Source organism: Pan paniscus, chromosome 2, assembly GCF_029289425.2.
Source record: "Pan paniscus chromosome 2, NHGRI_mPanPan1-v2.0_pri, whole genome shotgun sequence".
Lineage (NCBI taxonomy): Eukaryota > Metazoa > Chordata > Mammalia > Primates > Hominidae > Pan > Pan paniscus.
Window position 1 is genome coordinate 29,882,567 of NC_085926.1, and position 20,300 is coordinate 29,902,866.

Genomic DNA, 20,300 nt, shown 5'->3' on the forward strand with positions numbered 1-20,300 from the left:
TCGCTTCATGTGAACTTTGTGAAGTCAATCATTGCTCCATTTGCTAATCCCAGTTTTAATTTTTGTCAGCCGTCCCACTATATTTTCAGTGCAAATCCCTGTCTCTTTGTAATTATAACCAAAACATACATGTGTTTAATCACCTCTGTATCTTGGACAATTTTTGTTTTAATACTTGGGATGCCTTCATGGTGTAGGCCTAGGGAATCCTGCCTTGAACTACATTCAAGGGGCAGGAATTCTAGCTGTGGATTCCATTTCCCTGTAAAATTATGCAGCCCTGGCTGCATAATGCTGTCATGGCCTGAAGCAGCTGCTCCTGCTGCTTTCAGCATTGTACATTGTCAACTTTTCTGTCACTTCATTCACAAACTTTGCTCCCACATTGTTCACATAATCATCTCTTTGCTTCTTCCTACACCCAGATTTTAAGGAAAATAATTATGAAATAATTTGGTAGATATAATATGATTTTAGAGTAGTAACTCCAGAACTCTTTAGAAAAGCCAGTTGTTCCCTTATTGATCTCTCTACTTTTTTTTTAACGTACTTAGGGAAAAATTGTCCCATGACTATTTACTGAAGGTCTGACTCAAGGGAAAGGTCATGCATGGCAGTAATAAGAAGCAAGATCCTCACAGACATGCTGAAAATTAGCCACATGGGGTTATAATCAAACCAGATCAAGAAAGGTGACTGAAACGAAATAAAATGAAATGTGAATTGTCATTCACTTTTGCTGGTAAGTTTTGAAATTTGAAATTGACCAGCAAATTTCCTACTCCTCTTGTGTCTATAAACTGAAAAGCTGGGAAGTTCATTTATTCTTTGACTACTAGTAATTTTGTAATATGAGAAATTGGAAAGTATGATTACTGTTCTTCACAATGTAAATGTTTAAAAGAATGCCAAACTAAGCACTGCATTTTATTGTTGTTTTCCAAAGCCATAGGTAAATAAAAATAGTTTTCTGTTTTTCTGAAATTTTTGCACACTACTACTTTCATCCAAAAAACAATGTCCTAAATAGATGATTTAACCATGTGAGTTCACACTATAGCTGTATCACTAGGATGGGGTGAAATCATCATTTCATATTTGGATATATCCTTGGAGTATAATTTTTTTTAACTTTGACAACTAATTTCCTGATTCGTTAAAGCCCCTAATGAATATACATAAAATAGTTAACTTAAATACCTCAGACAGGCCGGTCATGGTGGCTGACGCCTGTAATCCCAGCACTTTGGAAGGTGGAGGCAGGCAGATCTCGAGGTCAGGAGATCGAGACCATCCTGGCTAACATGGCGAAACCCCGTCTCTACTAAAAATACAAAAAATTAGCCAGGTGTGGTGGCACGCGGTCTCAAAAAAAAAAAAAAAAAAACCTCAGATATGATTATAAACCAGTGAAGCTTTAATATTTTTAATTAAGTTTGAATTGTGTACATTTGGGGGTGCCGTGTAAAAAATACATTTTAAAAGGAAGGTCTTATACCGAGGCCATTGGATATTAATATTTGTTGGGTCTAGCCTATGAAGAAATCAGGGAATTATAATTTGACTTTTTGTTTTGGTTTGCTGTTGTTGTTTTGAGATGGAGTTTCGCTCTTGTTGCTCAGGCTGGAGTGCAGTGGCGTGATCTCAGCTCACTGTAACCTCTCCCTCCCAGGTTCAAGTGATTCTCCTGCCTCAGCCTCCCAAGTAGCTGGGATTACAGGCGCCCGCCACCACGCCTGGCTAATTTTTTGTATTTTTAGTAGAGACAGGGTTTCTCCATGTTGACCAGGCTGGTCAGGAACTCCTGACCTCAAGTGATCTGCCTGCCTCAGCCTCCCAAACTGCTGGGATTACAGACATCGAGCCGCAGCACCTGGTTTAGTTTTTTTTAACCCTTTATAAAATACCCACTATAGTCAGAATAGCCACTTAGAATATGTGGGTTAGCTGAATTTGCTATCCCATTGCCATACAAATGCTAAAAGCTATCAACTGACAGACTGTTTGGCAGGGGGTTGGGGGGGCTGGGGGTGCAGGAAAAATTGTCAGGAGGAATGACACAATAAAATATTACCAATCAATTAACCAGTGAGTTGACAACTGGCCTTGATCAGAGCTAAGGAGAAAGAGGGCTCTCCCTGTAATGAGCTGTGATTAACAACAGGAATTACCGAAATGTAATTATAGCCAACTCTTCAGAGATGAGCCATCCATGCCTTGAGACTTCAGGGTTTCAATAAAGATAGAGGTATTTTTGTTCTTGATTACTAAGATAACAATTGAGCCATGTTTTTAGATGCAATCCGGTGTGTCTACAAGCCTTCATCATATTTTAGAGCTATTTCCTTCCTACAGTATGTTTTTCAGCTTGATACTCAGTGATCTCAGGCTTATTCCTGGGGACCCAGAGCCTCCTGCTGAAGCAAAACATCCAGGCTTGCTCAACATAGACAGTCCCTTAACTTACAGTGGGAGATGCAAGTCTTGTGGCTCAACTGTGACTCTAGGAGTTGAGTGGTAGTAGCATCACCCAGTGAAAATTTCAGACTAAAAAAAGACAGAAAATGACATGGCATCTCCAATAATATTTACTTTTGTGGAAAATTGTAATCTCCTTGATTACTTTATATTGCATTTTTGAAACTTACTCTATTATAGCTTGTTAAAGTTATTTAACTGTAATTTAACTCTCAGTTATTTCACAGCAAGATATAACAGAAACTCAGCATTCGTGAATGGATGAATTAATGCATATTCTTTATTCTAAACACTGTACAGTACCAAAATATCTTTTAAAAAGTTATGAAGGCTCTAACATTGCAGACGGTTTGGCATATATACTATAATTTGAGTACCCCCTCAGTATTTCAAGTTGACACAATTCTTACTACTAAAAGTATTGCTTTATCAATTTCAAGCCAGCTAAGATAGACTTCTTTAAAAACAGATCAATTTTTGTTTCTAAAAATATATCCTAATATTCTACCACAGAGAATTCACATTGATTGTCTATCCATTTAAAACAATATAGTTATAGTCTTTTCACAGTATTTCAAAGAGTTGGATAAGCTGGCGGTGTAAACATTTCCTCGTGGGAACTTTATACAATGAAAAGAAAATAAATGATTGATGCATACTCAAACTAATTGAAGTGGTACTGAGTCAACCAGATGTTTTCACCTGAATCATGCCCACAGATGCTATTGCTTCATTATCCCTTAATTTAGGGATTACCTCCATTGGCTAACTCGATGACATGTGAGGGTTTCAAATAAGATTGCCTCTCCCTTGTAACATACATCATAAAGAGAGCTTGTTTAGAGACAGCCTACCTCCGCCCTGAACATGTTTTCAAGGAAGTGATCAGGGCTGTTTGTTTTTCTTGCTGTTGGATGTGGTCTTCAGTGAAGTCACAGGAATGGAATGAGAGTGGCCACAGTTGACAATGGAGCTATTTCCACAGCTGGCTGCAAAGAGTGGGCAGTCCATCACAGATAAACTAGCACATGGGGATAGATGATATAAAACATCTGTCACAATAGGGATAAGCAAAAACAACATGCCTTTGAAGATTGTGTTTTAATGATGAGGTGGGGGGTTCTGTCTCTATAATAGGAATGAAAGATGTGTTGTTGGTAGGCAGATGGCTTCAGGCTTGCTCTTGCATGAAATAAAGCAAAAGTATGTGTTAAAAATCTCTGACAGTTGTCAAATTACCTGATTTTGCTGACCATTCATTTCCTCGCCTATCCCATGTATAATCTATGAGAAAAGAAAGGGAGTGCTAGGAAAAAATAATGGCAGAAAAAGAAACTGGTTCTGAATAATTTTCTCTTGGATAACTTTAATACATCAGTATAATTTTAACTGGAGGCTGAGAGGTCAGAAAACGTGTTTTTGCAATAAGTTTCTTTAATATATTTGCATCCCCATGTTTTTTTAATAGATGTTTTGTAAGGTAATATAAAAATGTTGTGTCACCAAGGCCACATAATGATAAATATTTCAAATGTGAATACCAATTAGTAGACATAAAGTCCTATTTGTTCCTGTTAAAGGAGCAGTGAGGAAAAATAAAGACATCTTAATAAACTATTTTTGATGTAATTATAATAGTTTGGTTTCCCACCCCATCTGCCTTTGAAAATAAATTAAAAACAATAAAATTCACATACAGTTTTATTTCATATAGTTGCTATAGAAAAAGAAATCTTTGCAACAGACAAACTGATTGCAAATAAATGGTGAATATTCTTGCACAATACGATTCTATATATACCCTGTTACATGACCAAAGGGTACCACTGTCACTGCTGTCCCCCAAACCATTCCACTCTGCTCTGGTAAGGAAATGGTTGCCATTGCTGCACAGTGAAATTTTGCTACTTTTGCCACCACCCCACCGGAAAAATGGATGTCACATTCCTTGCTCATTTATTATTTTAATCTGTCTTTCAACTCTAATTCCCTTGCAGGTGCTTTTGATTAGCAGAAGTCACAAATCTATATCTAGCAGCAAAAGGGTGTAGGAAATGTTTTTAGAAAGGTTTTCTTTTCTTTTTTCTTTTTTCTTTTTTTTCAATTCTACATTGAAGAGGTAGGATTCACACTGGGGGAAACTAATGACATCTGAAGAGAGTATTAAAAAATAAATTTCTACATCCATGAATGGCAGAGGTACACCACAAGAAGTAACTGGATTGGTCAAAATAAGAGATCTTAAAGAAAGAGCAGTGCCAGGCATGGTGGCTCACGCCTGTAATCCCAGCACTTTGGGAGGCCAGGGGGGCGGATCACCTGAGGTCGGGAGTTCAAGACCATCCTGATCAACATGGAAAAACTCCGTCTCTACTAAAAATGCAAAATTAGCCAGGTGTGGTGGTGCATGCCTATAATCCCAGCTACTCAAGAGGCTGAGGCAGGAGAATCGCTTGAACCTGGGAGGCGGAGATTGCAGTGAGCCAAGATCACATCATTGCATTCCAGCCTGGGCAACAAGAGCGAAACTCCATCTCAGGAAAAAAAGAAAAAAAGAGAGAGAGAACAGATTTAAAGGAATTTGTGATGTTCTGACAAGACTTGACTCCTGACTGAGTTGTTATGGCTGATGAGGGAGAAGGAAACGATCAAGATTACTTAGCAGTTTCTTTGTTATTCTGAGAATCGAGCAGAGAAGAAAGAATACTCTGAGAATGAAAGAGGAAGACAGCATTCAGAGCGGGACATAGTTTTGAGGTACATGGGATTCGGTCAGTAGTTGGAAATTTGGATCATGAATTCAGAAGAAACACCAAGGCAAGAAAGACTTTTTTAAAACTTTAATTTTTAAACTAATTATAGCACTTTTGATTAATCAAGTCTTAACAAGCGGGAATATTTTGGAATTTTACTTCTAACACCTTATTTTTATGGTATGTGTATTGAGCTAACCAAAATATTTCGCTGCTGTCTCTTACTATTTCACGCGGCGTATACCATCTCTTCTAATGCTTGGCTGTCATAGCTATTTCTAACTCACTGGTTAAGCAGATGACGTTATTTGGAAAGAATGGAGGTTTCAGTGTGAAGGTTGCCATGAAAATATGTCATAGGAAAAGAAAGGGAATTTTTTTGTTAAAGGAGATTTTATGGGTAAAGGCAGAAATCGTATGGAGATGATTGAGGAACTATACTAAATATCACTGGCTGTGATTTATAACAAGGAGTAATATTAATATTACTAATATTATTCCAAGCTATCTGGCTGTCAAGCAAGAACAAACAAAGGACTTAACAAAATGATTGAGAGTCAAACCAAGAATCTTTTTAGAAGCAATGTAATAGAAAATTCACTCAGAGCCCTGGCAGACCAAATGCAGAGCTAAGCTTTCCAAAGTTTATCGTGAATATAACTCACCTGGGGCAGGCTCTAATTTAGTGGGGCTGGGGTTCACCTGAGATTCTGTACTAAGCACCCTGATGATAGTATCCAGTCCCAGGCCATACATTGAGAAACAAGGTAGTAGAGTTTAAGAACATTCTATTAAACTAAAAAAAAAGTTAAAATTAATCATATAGTATTACTGCTTAGGAGAAATGGCAATAAAATCTAAGTGGAATAAAACATGTAACTAAGTTTCTTGCACAAATCCTGAAACAAATAGGACACTGAAGGATAACAAGATAAAGCTGTCTTTTATCTCATCTGGACAGTTTTAAATATATTAATTGAAATCTTGAAGGCCTCAGAATGTAACTTGTTTGGATGCTAATATATAAGTTTTAACCTTAGAATATGTCTGTTACACCAGGACATATGTTATCTCAGCATTAGACCACAGAACATGTCATTAATAGGGTATATACTGAGTTTGAAGCATGTTAGCAATAATAATACTAATAGAAAGTGTGCTTTAAAAGGAGTAAATTAGTTCTTTAATAGGGTCGTGACTTCACACGTGTATCCTTAGATCTAGTTAAGTTTCCAGCCCTAACCAGGCAAATTCCTAAAAATATCTTAAAGGAGAAAAATATTCTCTGAGGGACCACAAAATAAAGTGCTTTTTGCAGCAAATTGCAGGACGAGGAATAGCTACTTTCTTAGTAATAGCCAAAAATTGAGGTGCCTTGTGACATACTTAGGCAACTTGCACTATAAACAATGGCCATAAGTAAGATAACAGGCAGCTTTTTCTCTTGATCGCCCCTGTGGTTTGAGCAATGATTTTCCAGGCCCATTTGCCAATAGGATCTTACAAGACCTTGAAAAGGATTTGCAAGCAGGTCTTTCAGTCTATTTCTCAGTAAGGAGAAGTTTTTAATGAGAAGTTTTATGACAGCTCACAGTCCTGAGTCCTAGTTAAACCCAGATAAACATTTTACCAGACAAAAGATGAGGTCCGTAAATATTCAGACATCTGCTGGGAACCCTGTTTGCCTTATCATTTGGAAGAAGGCTGGCCTGAATACTGCATCCGATGTGTGCTTGAAACTTCTGTAAGTTGAAAATGTGTTTGGAGGTATACAAAGTGATTGCTGTACAAACGAATAAAGCATTTCTTATCACATGACAAGGTTTGACAAGAATCTCAGGCAGATATATGGCTACTAAAACAGTTCATGGCATAGCAAAGTCCTAATTTAAAAAACCTTAACCTACATTTGTGGCAGTACACATTGGCAGTAATATGTACAGAACATCTTGCAGCATTTAACTGAGCATAAATAATTCTTCCATAGAATGGAAATCATGTCGTGAACTCCAATGTTAAACTTCCTTGGGTGGGGTGTGGCTCTCAGAAGCCCTGGGATTTTCATACTAAATGATGAGAAGGTCAAGCTGGCAGTGGTCAGACTGAGATACTGTCAAAGAAAAGCAGAGGAAGTGTATGAATGGATCTTTTACGTCCATCTTTTTGGCCAGAGAATGCTTCTGGTATTTCCATTGAATCTTCTTGTCCAGTTTGAGCAAGGAGCTGCTGTTATTGTTTCACATACCATTAAAGTCATCAGAGACCTGGCTGGTGAGCAAGTGCCATTCACTCACTCAGTCCGTTAGCACCATTAACTAAGCATCTGTTTTATGACAGACACTGTGCTGGGCTCAGAACCATTAAAAAAGGAATATATAAGATATTGCTAATGATACCAGTGAACTTAGGATTCAGGGAAGAAATAAAGTTTGATCATGATCAAAGTGTGTGCAAAATGTTATGGGAGAAGAGAGGAGCAAGTGACCGGTAGCCTGGGTCAGTCATAGGAGTTATTCCCCAGAATGTAGTATTTGATAAGAATTTTAGAAGACACATATAAACTGCTGTAGAAGCCTAGCGTTGCAGGCCAAGACAGCAAGGGTAAGAGATAAGACGGACCAGAGAATGATGAGAAATACAGTGTGGTGGAAAGAGAGGCTTCATGTGCATGGGCTGGAGATCAGGCTAGAAAGGTGAATTGAAAGCTGTGTGATCCTCATAGATTATGTGTGCTATGCTAACAAGGCCATCCCAGACCTACCTGTAGAAGCCTCTTTTCGACAGAGAGAATGCTGAAACAGAGTAGAAAGCACGTGCTCTTGGGTGGCCCTACAACTCATTCACTCTAACTGGTTTCTGAATAAGACAAGCAGGAATAGAAAAATGTCTTGTCCTGTCACTGAACTGTCCTATCTACTCTTACACTCCTCCAACACATTTAATGTAGAATAGCCATTGACTTAACAGTACCAGTGTCTTAATAAGGACATTTCCACTATGAAAAACTAACGCAGCTCGAGGTTGCACTTTGGGAAAGGAGGTCATTTAACACTGTTTCCCTTATATCCCCACTTAGAACAAAAAATAAGGAGAAACTGGTCTGCTCCTCTTCAAAGTTTTATATATATATATATATATATATATATACACACACACACACACGCACACACATATATATGTATATATGCATACATGTACATATTGTTTTTAAGGTAGAAAAAATTAGGAACTAATCTCAATATTTCAAATATAATTTTTTATTATGAAATATATTTGGTGGGTAGAGATCAATGGTTTTCTTTCTATCTTAAAAAAGTATAGAAGGAGCTGAAATATATTCGATTAATCAATTCATTTTTAAGTGTCATAGCTTTATAGTCTTTTGTCTTTGATTTTTTTTTGTCTTGTGCTGTTTTTGATTCCTTTAAATAAATTTTGGAGTGTGCAATACATCTGTATAGGAAAGCTATATACCATGGGGGCCCTGCAAAGCAAAGACTAAGGACTATGGTTATGCCACTAATTTTTTCTAATTTTTTCACACAAATAATCTCATGTTTTCACATTATCTACACCACAACACATGTATTTTTATGTAAACTACAGCAGTTTACATGTGTCCTCTAAAATTCTTATCAAATACCACATTCTGGGGAATAACTCCTATGAATGAACCAGACTACTGGTCACTTGCTTCTCTCTTCTCTCATAACATATTTGAACCAGGCTACTGGTCACTTGCTCCTCTCTTCTCCCATAACATATTTGAACCAGGCTACTGGTCACTTGCTCCTCTCTTCTCCCATAACATATTTGTGAGTGGTAGACACCCCCAGCTGAAAGCTACTCATTAGTTATGCGATTGGAATCAGAAGCTGATGAACACAAGTTCACCCTTTGTCATTGAAGCTCTAAGGTCCTTCTGAAGTGGCCTGGGATCTTTCTCTAAACAATTAATATTTCCATTGACTCAGCAGTTATGATCTCCTTAAGTAGAAAAATAAGAGGAAAAAATATAGTAACCCATCTGTGTAAGAAATTTATAATCTTAAGATCAATTCTGTAATCAAGTGTACAAGTTTAATGACAAAATAATTAAGAGTCCTATTGCATATTCAGTCCACAAAATCCCTTTGACCATAGGGTCCTCAAAATCTCAAATTTTCAACTCTCCCTCAATAATGCAATATATTTAAAAGCCACTTTGCTCTATTAGGATTCTAAAGAAGCTACTGAAAACACCAAAAGCTGCTGATAAACTGGTTTCTGTAGTTTTAGGCACAAATGTCTAAAGGATTAAAATAAAGCATTATTGAGAATCCTAATTATCTATGTACCTGCTTTGGTAAGAAATACTTCAATATGACATATTTACTTTATATTCTCATTCAAAATGACACTATTATATTAATAGGTACTTAACCAATAATTGAAACCATTATTCACAGTTGAATAGGCGTAGTACATAATTAGGATTCTTTTAAAGGGATTTCCATGGCTAAAACTAATTTGGCTTTAGTGCCTATTAATATTATAACTTAAAAAAAAATACTTCCAGTTACTAGTTACTGAATCAAAAATCAACTTGAAATTAAAAGTGTGATTAAGAGTACAAGGAAAAAAACGCTATGTTTATAATTAATAGATATTCTGTTATTGGGAAATCTATGTACATGTACATATCTCTTCTACATTTATCATATAGCAATGGAAAATGTCTTACTTCTGAACATTATACCCCTAGCCCATAGCTACATATCTCCATGTAGTAGTCCAAATATCATGCCAATTAGTCTAATCCTGTCCAAGCATAGGAAAGAGAAACCCAGCTCTAGTTTGCCCCATTTCCAAAATAAATAGCAAAATAAGTTAGCACTCAAAAATAATGATAAAGCCTTTGGAAGTCATGTAATAGTCCTGTTTTCTTTCATTGCACAATTATGGAATTTGGGAAATTGGTGTATATTATAACCATAATCTTGCCATAGATCTAAAATGTGCTATTAGTTGTCGGGAACAGACTGTAGATGAATACTTTGTGTCACTTTTCTTTCTTTCTTTCTTTCTTTTTTTTTTTTTTTTTTTTGAGATGGAGTCTCTCTCTGTCTCCCAGGCTGGAGTGCAGTGGCATGATCTTGGCTCACTGCAAGCTCCGCCTCCCGGGTTCACGCCATTCTCCTGCCTCAGCCTCCGAAGTAGCTGGGACTACAGGCGCCTACCACCACGCCTGGCTAATTTTTTCTATTTTTTAGTAGAGACGGGGTTTCACCGTGTTAGTCAGGATGGTCTGGATCTCCTGACCTCGTGATCCGCCCGCCTCGGCCTCCCAAAGTGCTGGGATTACAGGCGTGAGCCACTGCGCCCGGCCTACTTTGTGTCATTTTTCTAGTTACTGCCTTTCAAATTCTTCCTCACTTTGTATAAATGGAGCTTATGGATATATGTATATATGGACCAGGGTTTCTGAACCCTAGCACTAATCCTGGGTTTGCTGGATAATTATTTGTCGTGGGGAACTGTTCTCTGTGTTGCAGGATGTATAGCAACATCAATAACCACTACCCCCTAGGTGCTAATAGCACACCTCGGCAGTTATGATAACCAAAAATGTTACCAGACATTGCAAAATCACTCCTGGTTGAGAACAAATGAAATATGTACATATACAAATACTTTTTATTCTAATATATATATATTTATATGTCTCATATAGCATTAGTCAAACTTTTTTCATCAAGCAAATCTTGGATTTCATCTTTAAGGGGATGGTGGTTGAAGATGTCATTAATGCGCATGTGTGAGTTGAACTATGGTTTTAAAACTGAACTGCCCCTTGGGAGAACAAGTTTTCTCAAGAATTTTGTAATGATCCATATTAACGAGAAATCTCAAAATAACATTTCTAACTAACTACTTTTTGATTAGAAGTTTTATTCTTTCATCATTCTTTCGGTGAACTCTTATAAAGCATATATTATATACCTCACACTATAAACAGCACTATAGACACTAGACAGTGGTGAACAAAACAACATAATTTCAACCCTTTCAGAATAAACAATCAAAATGAGAAATATTAGTAAATATTTACAGTTTGTCATTGAACTGAAAAATGAGTGGTACTGATATATAAAATTAATTTACAAAAACTGTTTTGAGTACTTACTGCATGCAATTCCTATTTATAGAGATTACAAAAGTTGTATAAACATAATGTCTTCCCTCTTGAAAGATGTAACGTGGAAAGAAACAAGTAGACAATAATAAAGGGGAAGGAGGTATTAAGTGCTAAAGTGAAGTTCTAGGGGCAGTGTGGCTTCTGGCTTACCATGTAATTCATCATTTCCCATACCTCCAGCATTTGTCAAATCCTTCCAAAATGCTTACAAAGTTAAAGGCTACCACCTTTGCCACATCTTTTGAATTTCAAACATAATTTTTTAAAGTTGGACTGCACTACTACGTTGGTTGGAAATTTATCAAGGTAGATAAGGATTAATGATTGTTTCTAAGAATTAGAGACATTTCTTACTCCTTTTGTTTCTTCTCCCCACAAAAGCCTTTCTTAAACCCTGAACCCTCATCAAAACAAAACAAAACAAAACAGTTGACATCAACAAATGAAAGAAATTAGACATCCCTACATATACTACAAGACAAGGAATGTTGCATGCAAATATTGCAGAACACTGCATTTGGACAGCTATTCCTCAAGCTACCTTCATGCCATTTATATTATGAGATCTCTGTTGCTATTAGGTATTTATTCTAGGAATATTAAAAACTGGCAAAAATCAGACATGAATAAAAGAATAATGAAATAGTGACTTAAAACCACCTTTTTAAAATTCATATATAGTTTTGTGTGAATAACTATAGGCAACCGTATAATACAAATCACAGACATTTTGACTTGAGGCATTTAGATAAGACAGCAGAAAAAAAGGGATGCTGTTTTTTTAATTTTCACTTATCCAAATAATTTTATGTTTGTTTTTCCATTTCTATGAGTTCAAATGCAAAGCTACTAAGATTCCAAATATGAAGGATTCCCAATGTGTTATAATACAAGCCAAACTGATCAAACTGAAGCATGTCAGGTCATCACACTTATTCAGTGATTATATGGTGTGATTATTCAGATAATATTTCTAGGTCAGCCCATCAAAAATGCAGGCTTAGCCCCTTTGAATGTTTTTAACAAGATATAATGTGATTATCACATAAAAGACCATGGCCTGTAAAAAGACTGGATTCAAACAAATAATTGAGAAACAGCATACATAAAATAAAGCCACTAGTTTGCCTGTAAGAACTGTAACACTGGCTTTATACGATAGCAGTTTTTAGACAGAGCATACTTCTTAAACTTTAGAGTATATCAGAATCACCTGGAGAGCTTGTTAAAATACAGATTTCAAGGCCTAATCCCAGAGAGTCTAATTTTTGTCTACTGCTGCTACTGATCCACAAACCATAGTTGGGGTGGCACTGACCTAGAATACTATCACAGGAATATTAATGCAGCTAGTTCTTCTTATTGTGGTTCATCTTCTGGGATTAATGTAGGTGCTAAAACAGCTATGTGTGCTCTAGATGATAGAGAAGCCACACATGCTTTTCCCTGATTTGCCAATGGTTTTGTATTTCAGTTGGGAAATTAAAATATTGAACTTTCAAAGACTTCAAATTTCTTTCAAACATTGGCAGAAGGTTAACAACACAGATGCTTTTCTGGCCTTAGGTCAGATATATTTACGCCACACATGATGATCTTTGGAAACTTTACCCAAATTACTGTTGAAAATTGTTTATTTCAGAACTAGGGCAACCAGATCCACCCTTTGTCTCTTGAGTGGGAGCAGCTTTGTTTTGCAAAGGCAGTGGCTAAAAAGGACCAGACGTTTCCATCAGCTGTTTGGTCATTGTATTTTTTAGTGGAATTATAGCATTGTACAATATTTTTCTTTGCAGCCCAAACATTGAGCAAAGCCAGACATCCAGAGATGCTAAAATGAAAAATCTGTTTCTTCTTGCTTTGCCACTTGCCAGGTGAACTCTGTCAGACACCACATCCTATACATCTCAAGTAAACAAAATTATGCTTAATGTGTTGGCAACATCTGTCACAAACACTCTTCAGCCTATGGCTTAAATATATTAAGTTGGAGTGGATTTGACAGTGTATTTAATAAGTCAAAGTTACGGTTGTGGATACTGGCTTTGCCATGCTAACCGTAAGGCTTTTCTTTTCTTCTTTTGTATTTATTTATTTATGTCATATACAATACAAAAGAGATTCTGTAGTTTTAAATAAGCAAAGTGGCTGGCAAACTCCCCCTTTGCTGTAGGTAACCAACACTAAACCTCTCTAAGTTGTCTGTCCCAGATAAAGTATCATTAAGAAAATTCATTTCTCCCAGGAGTTCCTATTAGTTACTTCCAGTTTACTCCCTGACTGTACATTTCTTCCATTCCCTTAAGATTAAAAAATTTGTATTCTTAATAATTTGTAGGATTGTTTTCACTGAATGTTTTTATTGAATGCAAACAAGACTCTAGATTCTTACATATCCTTCCCCAAGAATCCTTATTTTATTTTTTATTTATGTGCAATAACTGATCTGCTTAGAAAGAACTGTTCATTTATGTGCAGTAACTGGTCTCCTTACATTATTTTCCACTCTGTGCCTAGTGTTGCTATTTACAATTCCAATTAATGATAAATCCCTTCTTACTTTTCCCTTTGATTGTCAGGTTTCTGATTTATACACAGAAGCAACATTCACTCTATGACATCTGTAATCAAATGAGTCCCCAAATACTGCTTTCAATGAAAAGATTCTGAAAGAGACCAGACAATTCTTCCAAAATTAATTCCAAGTGCAGGCATTCGATCCTTCTCATCATGCATGAATTTTGATTGTTCTGTCACATGCTCACCTACCTCATTTGCATATTGCCTTTAAAGAAAACACACCCCTGGGGAATGAGACAACCTCCAGGGTATTGAGAAGAAAGTATCCTTACCAAACGCAGTTTGGTTTTTATCTCTGATTTACATGAATGATCCTTTTTGTGGCTAGAGCAAGCTGTTTAGAATTGAGGGGTTTCTGGGATTGTGACAGTTTAGCTGCATGTTGGAATGTCTAAGGGCAAATATTCTAAAAAGATAACCTGTCTTGAGTTCAAGAAGAGAATCGAAGTCTTGCACCTGCTAAGCATTAGAATGTTGTCAAAGTGCCACTTTTTGGTTGAAAAAAAAAAATGCTTCAGGACTTCCATCTTAACTCTGAGGTTATTCTATAATTTATCCCTAGGTGATTTAAGAAGAACCCTTGTTCTTCTTAAAGTGTTTACTTCTGGTCTGGCACAACAAATACCTGAAATGAAGGCCAGTAAGTATTTTTTAAAAAAGGAAAACAATAAAGATGCTTTTGTTAAAAAGATTCAGGCAGCAGAAAGAAAAGTGATGTGTCTCTGAATTATAATTAAGTAAAAGCTTATCTTATGTTTCTCATTTAAGAGGCATCCTGATGAATGACAATGCACAGAAGCATCGAGAAATTCAAACAACACAAATGCACAATTGTGTATATTTACAAGCTACAGACCTTTAAAATAACAGACATGTTTTCTGATTGATTCCTACTGAAAAGCCTAAATGTCTTTGTGAACAAAGCTGGCCCTGTATATCAAGCATTTCCAAATATTTGGCTCAATTTCTATTATCTCTGAAAATTAATGGGGAGGAGCCCACAGAGAAGGCAGAGTGATAGCCTGATCTTTTTCACAGATATAGTCAGGAAGTTGAATTTCGATAATACCAGGAAGAATTGCTTAGTTTGAGCAAAAGCATTTTAGGAAACGCGCAGTGGGTAATTAGTTTGGGTGCCGAGATCTGGCCATCTACATGCATCTGTCCAGTGAGAAAAATAATGTTTAGGGAAATAATTTATTCAGATACATAATCATTTGATCATAACTGAGTATTTAAATGGGTTGTTATAAAATATGTTTCTACTTTTATCACAATCTTTAAATAAACATTGAAATTATATACTCTCAAAGATTCCATCCAATTCAAGCTTTTTAAGTTTGTTTTTTAAAAATATTTTTCCTTCTCCAAGTTAATTACTGCAAGGAAAGTAGCAGGGTAGAGAAAGAGAAATGGAAGGATAAAATGACTTAGCTCCATTCTTCACTCACCATATGACACTTTGCATATGGATGGAAGTTTTTTAAAATGTCTGTAATTTCTTTTATCCCCAACAATGATAATAAATCAAAAGACATATTCTAGACATCCACTTTTCTTAACATCTGATTTAAAAGTTGACACTTCTGTTTTTTAAAAAAAAATTGTGGATGGACATAAAAATTTGACCAGCTCTAACAGAGTTTGGTATTCTGTCTTGTGTCTAAAATATAGATAGATAGAAAACAGGTCAAAAGGTTAGGAGGAAAACAAATGGGAAATAGTAATTTCGATTTTTAGATTATCAATGATAGATTTTAATATGTTCTTCAAAGAGATCCAGTTCAGAAACCCATGTGGGCCAGCATTATCTCTCTTAGTGGTAGATTGTATTGGGGTGACTAAGAATTATCTATGTATTAATAAATAATAGATAAATGACATAAACCAAGTCTTATCAAATAACAAGAAAATTAGAGAATTTCCACTAATGTTCATATGTTTCAGTCAGAGAAGTTTATATTTAGAACAGTGGGCAAGAGGATATAGATGATTTTCAATACATTCTACCTCAAAAAATGAAAATGTGACATATTTTAGACACATCACAGGTAAATTACCTCAGAAGAAAGGAAGATGTTAATGCCATCTATTCAGACAAGCACAAAATGACATGAATGGACATAAAAATTATATACAGTTGAATTTAGCCTTTTTAGTAAAAAAGTAAAAACATTTGATGTTCACACATTTACAATTTACAGTGTTTATTTGTAAGAAGTCTCCTTCCTTGTAGGATATGTTTTCAAATGGACATTGTATATGCTTGTAGGGTGCTGTGATTACACCAACCATGGACCATCCCATGTCAATGCAGCCAGCCAACATGATGGGCCCACTGACACAGCAGATGAATCACCTTTCGTTGGGCACAACAGGAACGGTGAGTTGAAGAGATTGTTTTGTTTCCTTGAACTTTTTTGATCAGATGTGATATTCTCCATTTTTACGGGCATTATCAGTGAAACTGTGTCTGTACCATATTCGTTGACTAACACATCTTTCAGGTTTCAGTATGAATAAGCTGCATTCTGCATGTATGTTCAGTTCCAGGGCACATGTACTCACAGTGGCAAGGCTAAAGTTCTATTGTGTCATTCAGTTACTTCTTGTTTTTTATGGTACAATGTACCAGATGTAATGTCTGTTTTTGGAAAGGTGTCCTTTTTGTATGCACCTGCAAATCTAGACCCTTTGACTTAATATACTCAATTCTGGTTTTCTCTTCCCAGCTGCTTACCAGCTCAGCTACTATATTATTAGCAGGTTATACACAAGTGAGGGGCCAGATCTATGACTGATACTATTAAATCAATAAAGAGTAATTGAGGTATAATCGAGTTCTTTTAATCCTTCTTTCTGATATGTTGATATGGATGATGTTGAAAAGAAGGAAGGGAACCTAATGTGCTTGATTTTTTCTTATAGGTTGTGATATTTTTGACTAGTCATCTTTCTCCTCAGAGAACAAAAGTGTGCTGAAAAATGCCTATTGCAGCCTGGATTTTGTATCAATGAGGCATTTTAAATCATAAGAAAAACTTTATGTTTGATTTTTTTAAAAGATAATTCCCCAAATGTTCAAGGAGGCAAAAGCCTAATACAATCTAGAATACTGAAACTTCATTAGTTGCCATTACAGAGAACAATGAAACCATGAAACCTAACCACTCATGTGACACCTTCAGTAACAGTTTTATTTTCGTAAATGTTAGTGCAGATAATCTTGTCATTTAACAAAACATAGAAATAAAAATATGTTTTCTTTTGACTGAGGCAGCTTAAATATTGTAGAAAGAGCACTGGACTAGGAGTCAGAAATCCTAGATATAAAACTTGAGTAAGCCCTGTAGTTTCTGTCAATTTTGGGAAAATAATATCTCTAGTCTGAATTTTTTCTCTATCTAGTTGAAGTATTAAACTTGATCATATATGGGGCCCTTTGAATATTCAATTCTATATTTTTAAGCCTATATGTCTTACAGTTACCACCTCTGTGATTCTTCAATTATGCTGACTTATTCTCCAAATATCTATGTACAATATGCACACTAGTTGTGTATCAGGAATTTTACCCTATAGCAATGGCTTGCTTGCCAAATAAATCTTGTTGACTCATGGGCTTTTAAGAATATAAGAAGTTACTGGCATATCCACTGAGAACTCACTAATCTGTCCTAAATAGGAAGAAAGTCAATATAATTTAATGGAAAGAGCCACATTATTTCAACAAAGAAATTTTAGTTTTAGTAACATAAACAAAGTGCCTATCACTAAGATCTCAGTTGCAGAACCTGTAAAAAGCAGTCGATGGTACCTTACCTGTCTGAATGCTTGGGCTGGATCAAATGATCTCTTAGGTTTCTCACCTACACTTTTAGAAATCGTGTCTAAGATATATTTAACTATATGCTGTGGTACAGCTAATTTTCATCATGGAGATAGAGCTTGAAGACAATATTTTATTGCTTTTATCAAAGAATTATTTGTAATTATTTTGTGTGTTACTAATAAGTAGGTCCTAGGAATAGTATCAGAAGGCCTGCAGTTTCTTATTTTTATTAGTATATTGTAGATTTCCCTCCATATCAGCCTTCGTGTCCTTCAGTGATCATAAATTCTGAATGAGTGATGTAATGTAATGTTACCGTATTGAGTAACAATCTGGAATCTGATTAAAGAGACAATTATAATGCAAAACATAGAAACTCTTTAAAATTTTTACTCATTTGGTTCAAAAGTAAAGCCAACTGACTTGCTAAAATTTAAGTTTGCAAACTAGTAGAAATATAAGAGCTAGTTAACTAAGCATATGACTGAATCCTTTAGGGAATTAAAAAAATAAGCTAAAAGACACAGAACAGACTCAGAATTAAAATAGTTATTGATTCAATAACATATATTATGATTTTGTATTTGAGCATTCCAACAAGAACACATTTGTAAGGGACCATGACTTTTAGGCAGCTGGTGATAGCCAAATGATTCAGTAATAATATATAACATTCTCTTTCTTAGAGAGTAAAAGTTTTAAGCATATGATTTATTATTAATACCAAATTTCCACTAGCTTTTTTCTTTTCACCCTTTACATTTGTACTAAATAATGCTTAGATACATTATAAGATTTGCATTACCTGATGTTATGGAAAAGTGTAAAATTTAGTAAGGTTTAGAAGAGGTAGAGAAAAAACAGAATTACTTTGTTGATTCGTTTAACAAAATATAATTAAGTGTGGTTGGTGTCCAGAATATTGTTATATTGTTTTCTTAGACTGTCACTCTAATTCTTCGATATGCCTTCATAGATTCATTTTATCTGAATTTTGATTGGCATTTGGAGTGACTATTATCCAGTTGAGGTTGGTTTTGGAAAATCAGATTTTTCTACCTTATTGCATCTTTCCAACATTTTCATTGATGGGGAAGGAATCCTGGCATCATGGAAAGATCAGTTGGCTTTGTTTTTAAACTTGAGTTCAAAACCTGGCTTTGTTCCCTTATTAGCTCTGCATGTTTAGGCAGGTTACTTAACCTCTCAGAACTTTCTCATTTTACAAAGTGGGAAAAATAATGCTTACATCCCAGAGATGTTGTGAGTGTTAATGAAATGACAATATGCAGCATATCTTATACAGTGTGATACCCAGTATGTGCTTCTCAAATGAGCTGCTCATACCCTTCACCTCCAGTGGCTTCTAACTGGTGGGAGTCTAGTTTAGGTAGCCAGAAGTGATGTAACACACAGTAAAATCCATGGTATAAATCACTTACCTGCACTATTTCACTTGATATAAATAATTTCTTTAACGTCTCCATTTCTTTGGCTGCTAACATTCTCTTATAAGGTAGCAAATTCAAAAGCCTGTAGAGTCCAGCCAAGTCATATTAATGAGTGAAGTGGATCAAGTTCAAACAAAAACCCTTGGAAATATATAATCAATTTTTAAATATTTGCCTATATCATAAACATACTCATACTATATAAACATATATGACATTGGAGATTATATTTTAGAGAAGATGTATTTTCCATGCAATAATAATACTATCTCTGCCTGAGTTTTGGGCAAATAGAAGTGAGAGGTGGTGCCTTTGGCAGCCTGAAATATGGATGCCTTGTCTGAAGAGGACAACCACTATTCCATTGGTAGTACAGCTGTTGTGATGGCTATTGCCACATGGACATACAGACCCAGGGTGGTCTCACTTTCCAGCTTTTAAAGATAAGCTGAATTCTTGAATTTTGATTTGAAATTTCTCTATATTTAAATATTGGGTCCAGTTTGTCCCAAGAACTCCCAGTTTGTGACTCCTGCCCAAGGTTTTTCTGGTTCTCCTCAGACCTCTCTGGCCATTCCTTCTTCTCTTCCTGCACAGATTGGTAAGCCAGAGCTTCATTTTTAACATACTTATGCCACATGATTTTCGCAAGCAATCTCATTCAGTCTCATGGTTTTAAACCCTGGCTTCCACGTTGACTCCTAAATCTCAGTCCCCAATACTAACCTCATCTAATAATTTGAGACTCATTTATCCAACTACTTGCTACATATCTCCATGGAAATCTCCCTCAGACATCTCAAAGTCAGCATGACCCAAACTAATCTCATGAGCTTTCCAGAACTTTCTTCCAACTGAAACCTGTTCCTCTTGTGTGTTTCTGCTCCCTGTTTCCCTGCAAGCTAATGACATGACCATTTTCCCTGTAGTCAAACCATACATCTAAGACCCAATCAAGACCCTTTCCTTCTCCCTCACCACCATACACAATTACTTTTCAAGTCCCACTGATTTTCTCTCATAGACAT

General features: G+C 35.8%; 1 protein-coding gene across 12 annotated transcripts in view; it reads left to right on the forward strand.

Annotated features, from left to right (window-relative positions):
- Positions 1-20,300, forward strand: part of RBMS3 (RNA binding motif single stranded interacting protein 3) — a 1,476,433-nt gene that overhangs the window by 1,367,747 nt on the left and 88,386 nt on the right. For all 12 annotated transcript variants that reach the window (XM_034956011.3, XM_055109591.3, XM_055109592.3 and 9 more), the window contains one exon: positions 16,262-16,372. In XM_034956011.3, the coding sequence (XP_034811902.1) occupies positions 16,262-16,372 (111 nt within the window). The remainder of the gene's footprint in view (positions 1-16,261; positions 16,373-20,300) is intronic.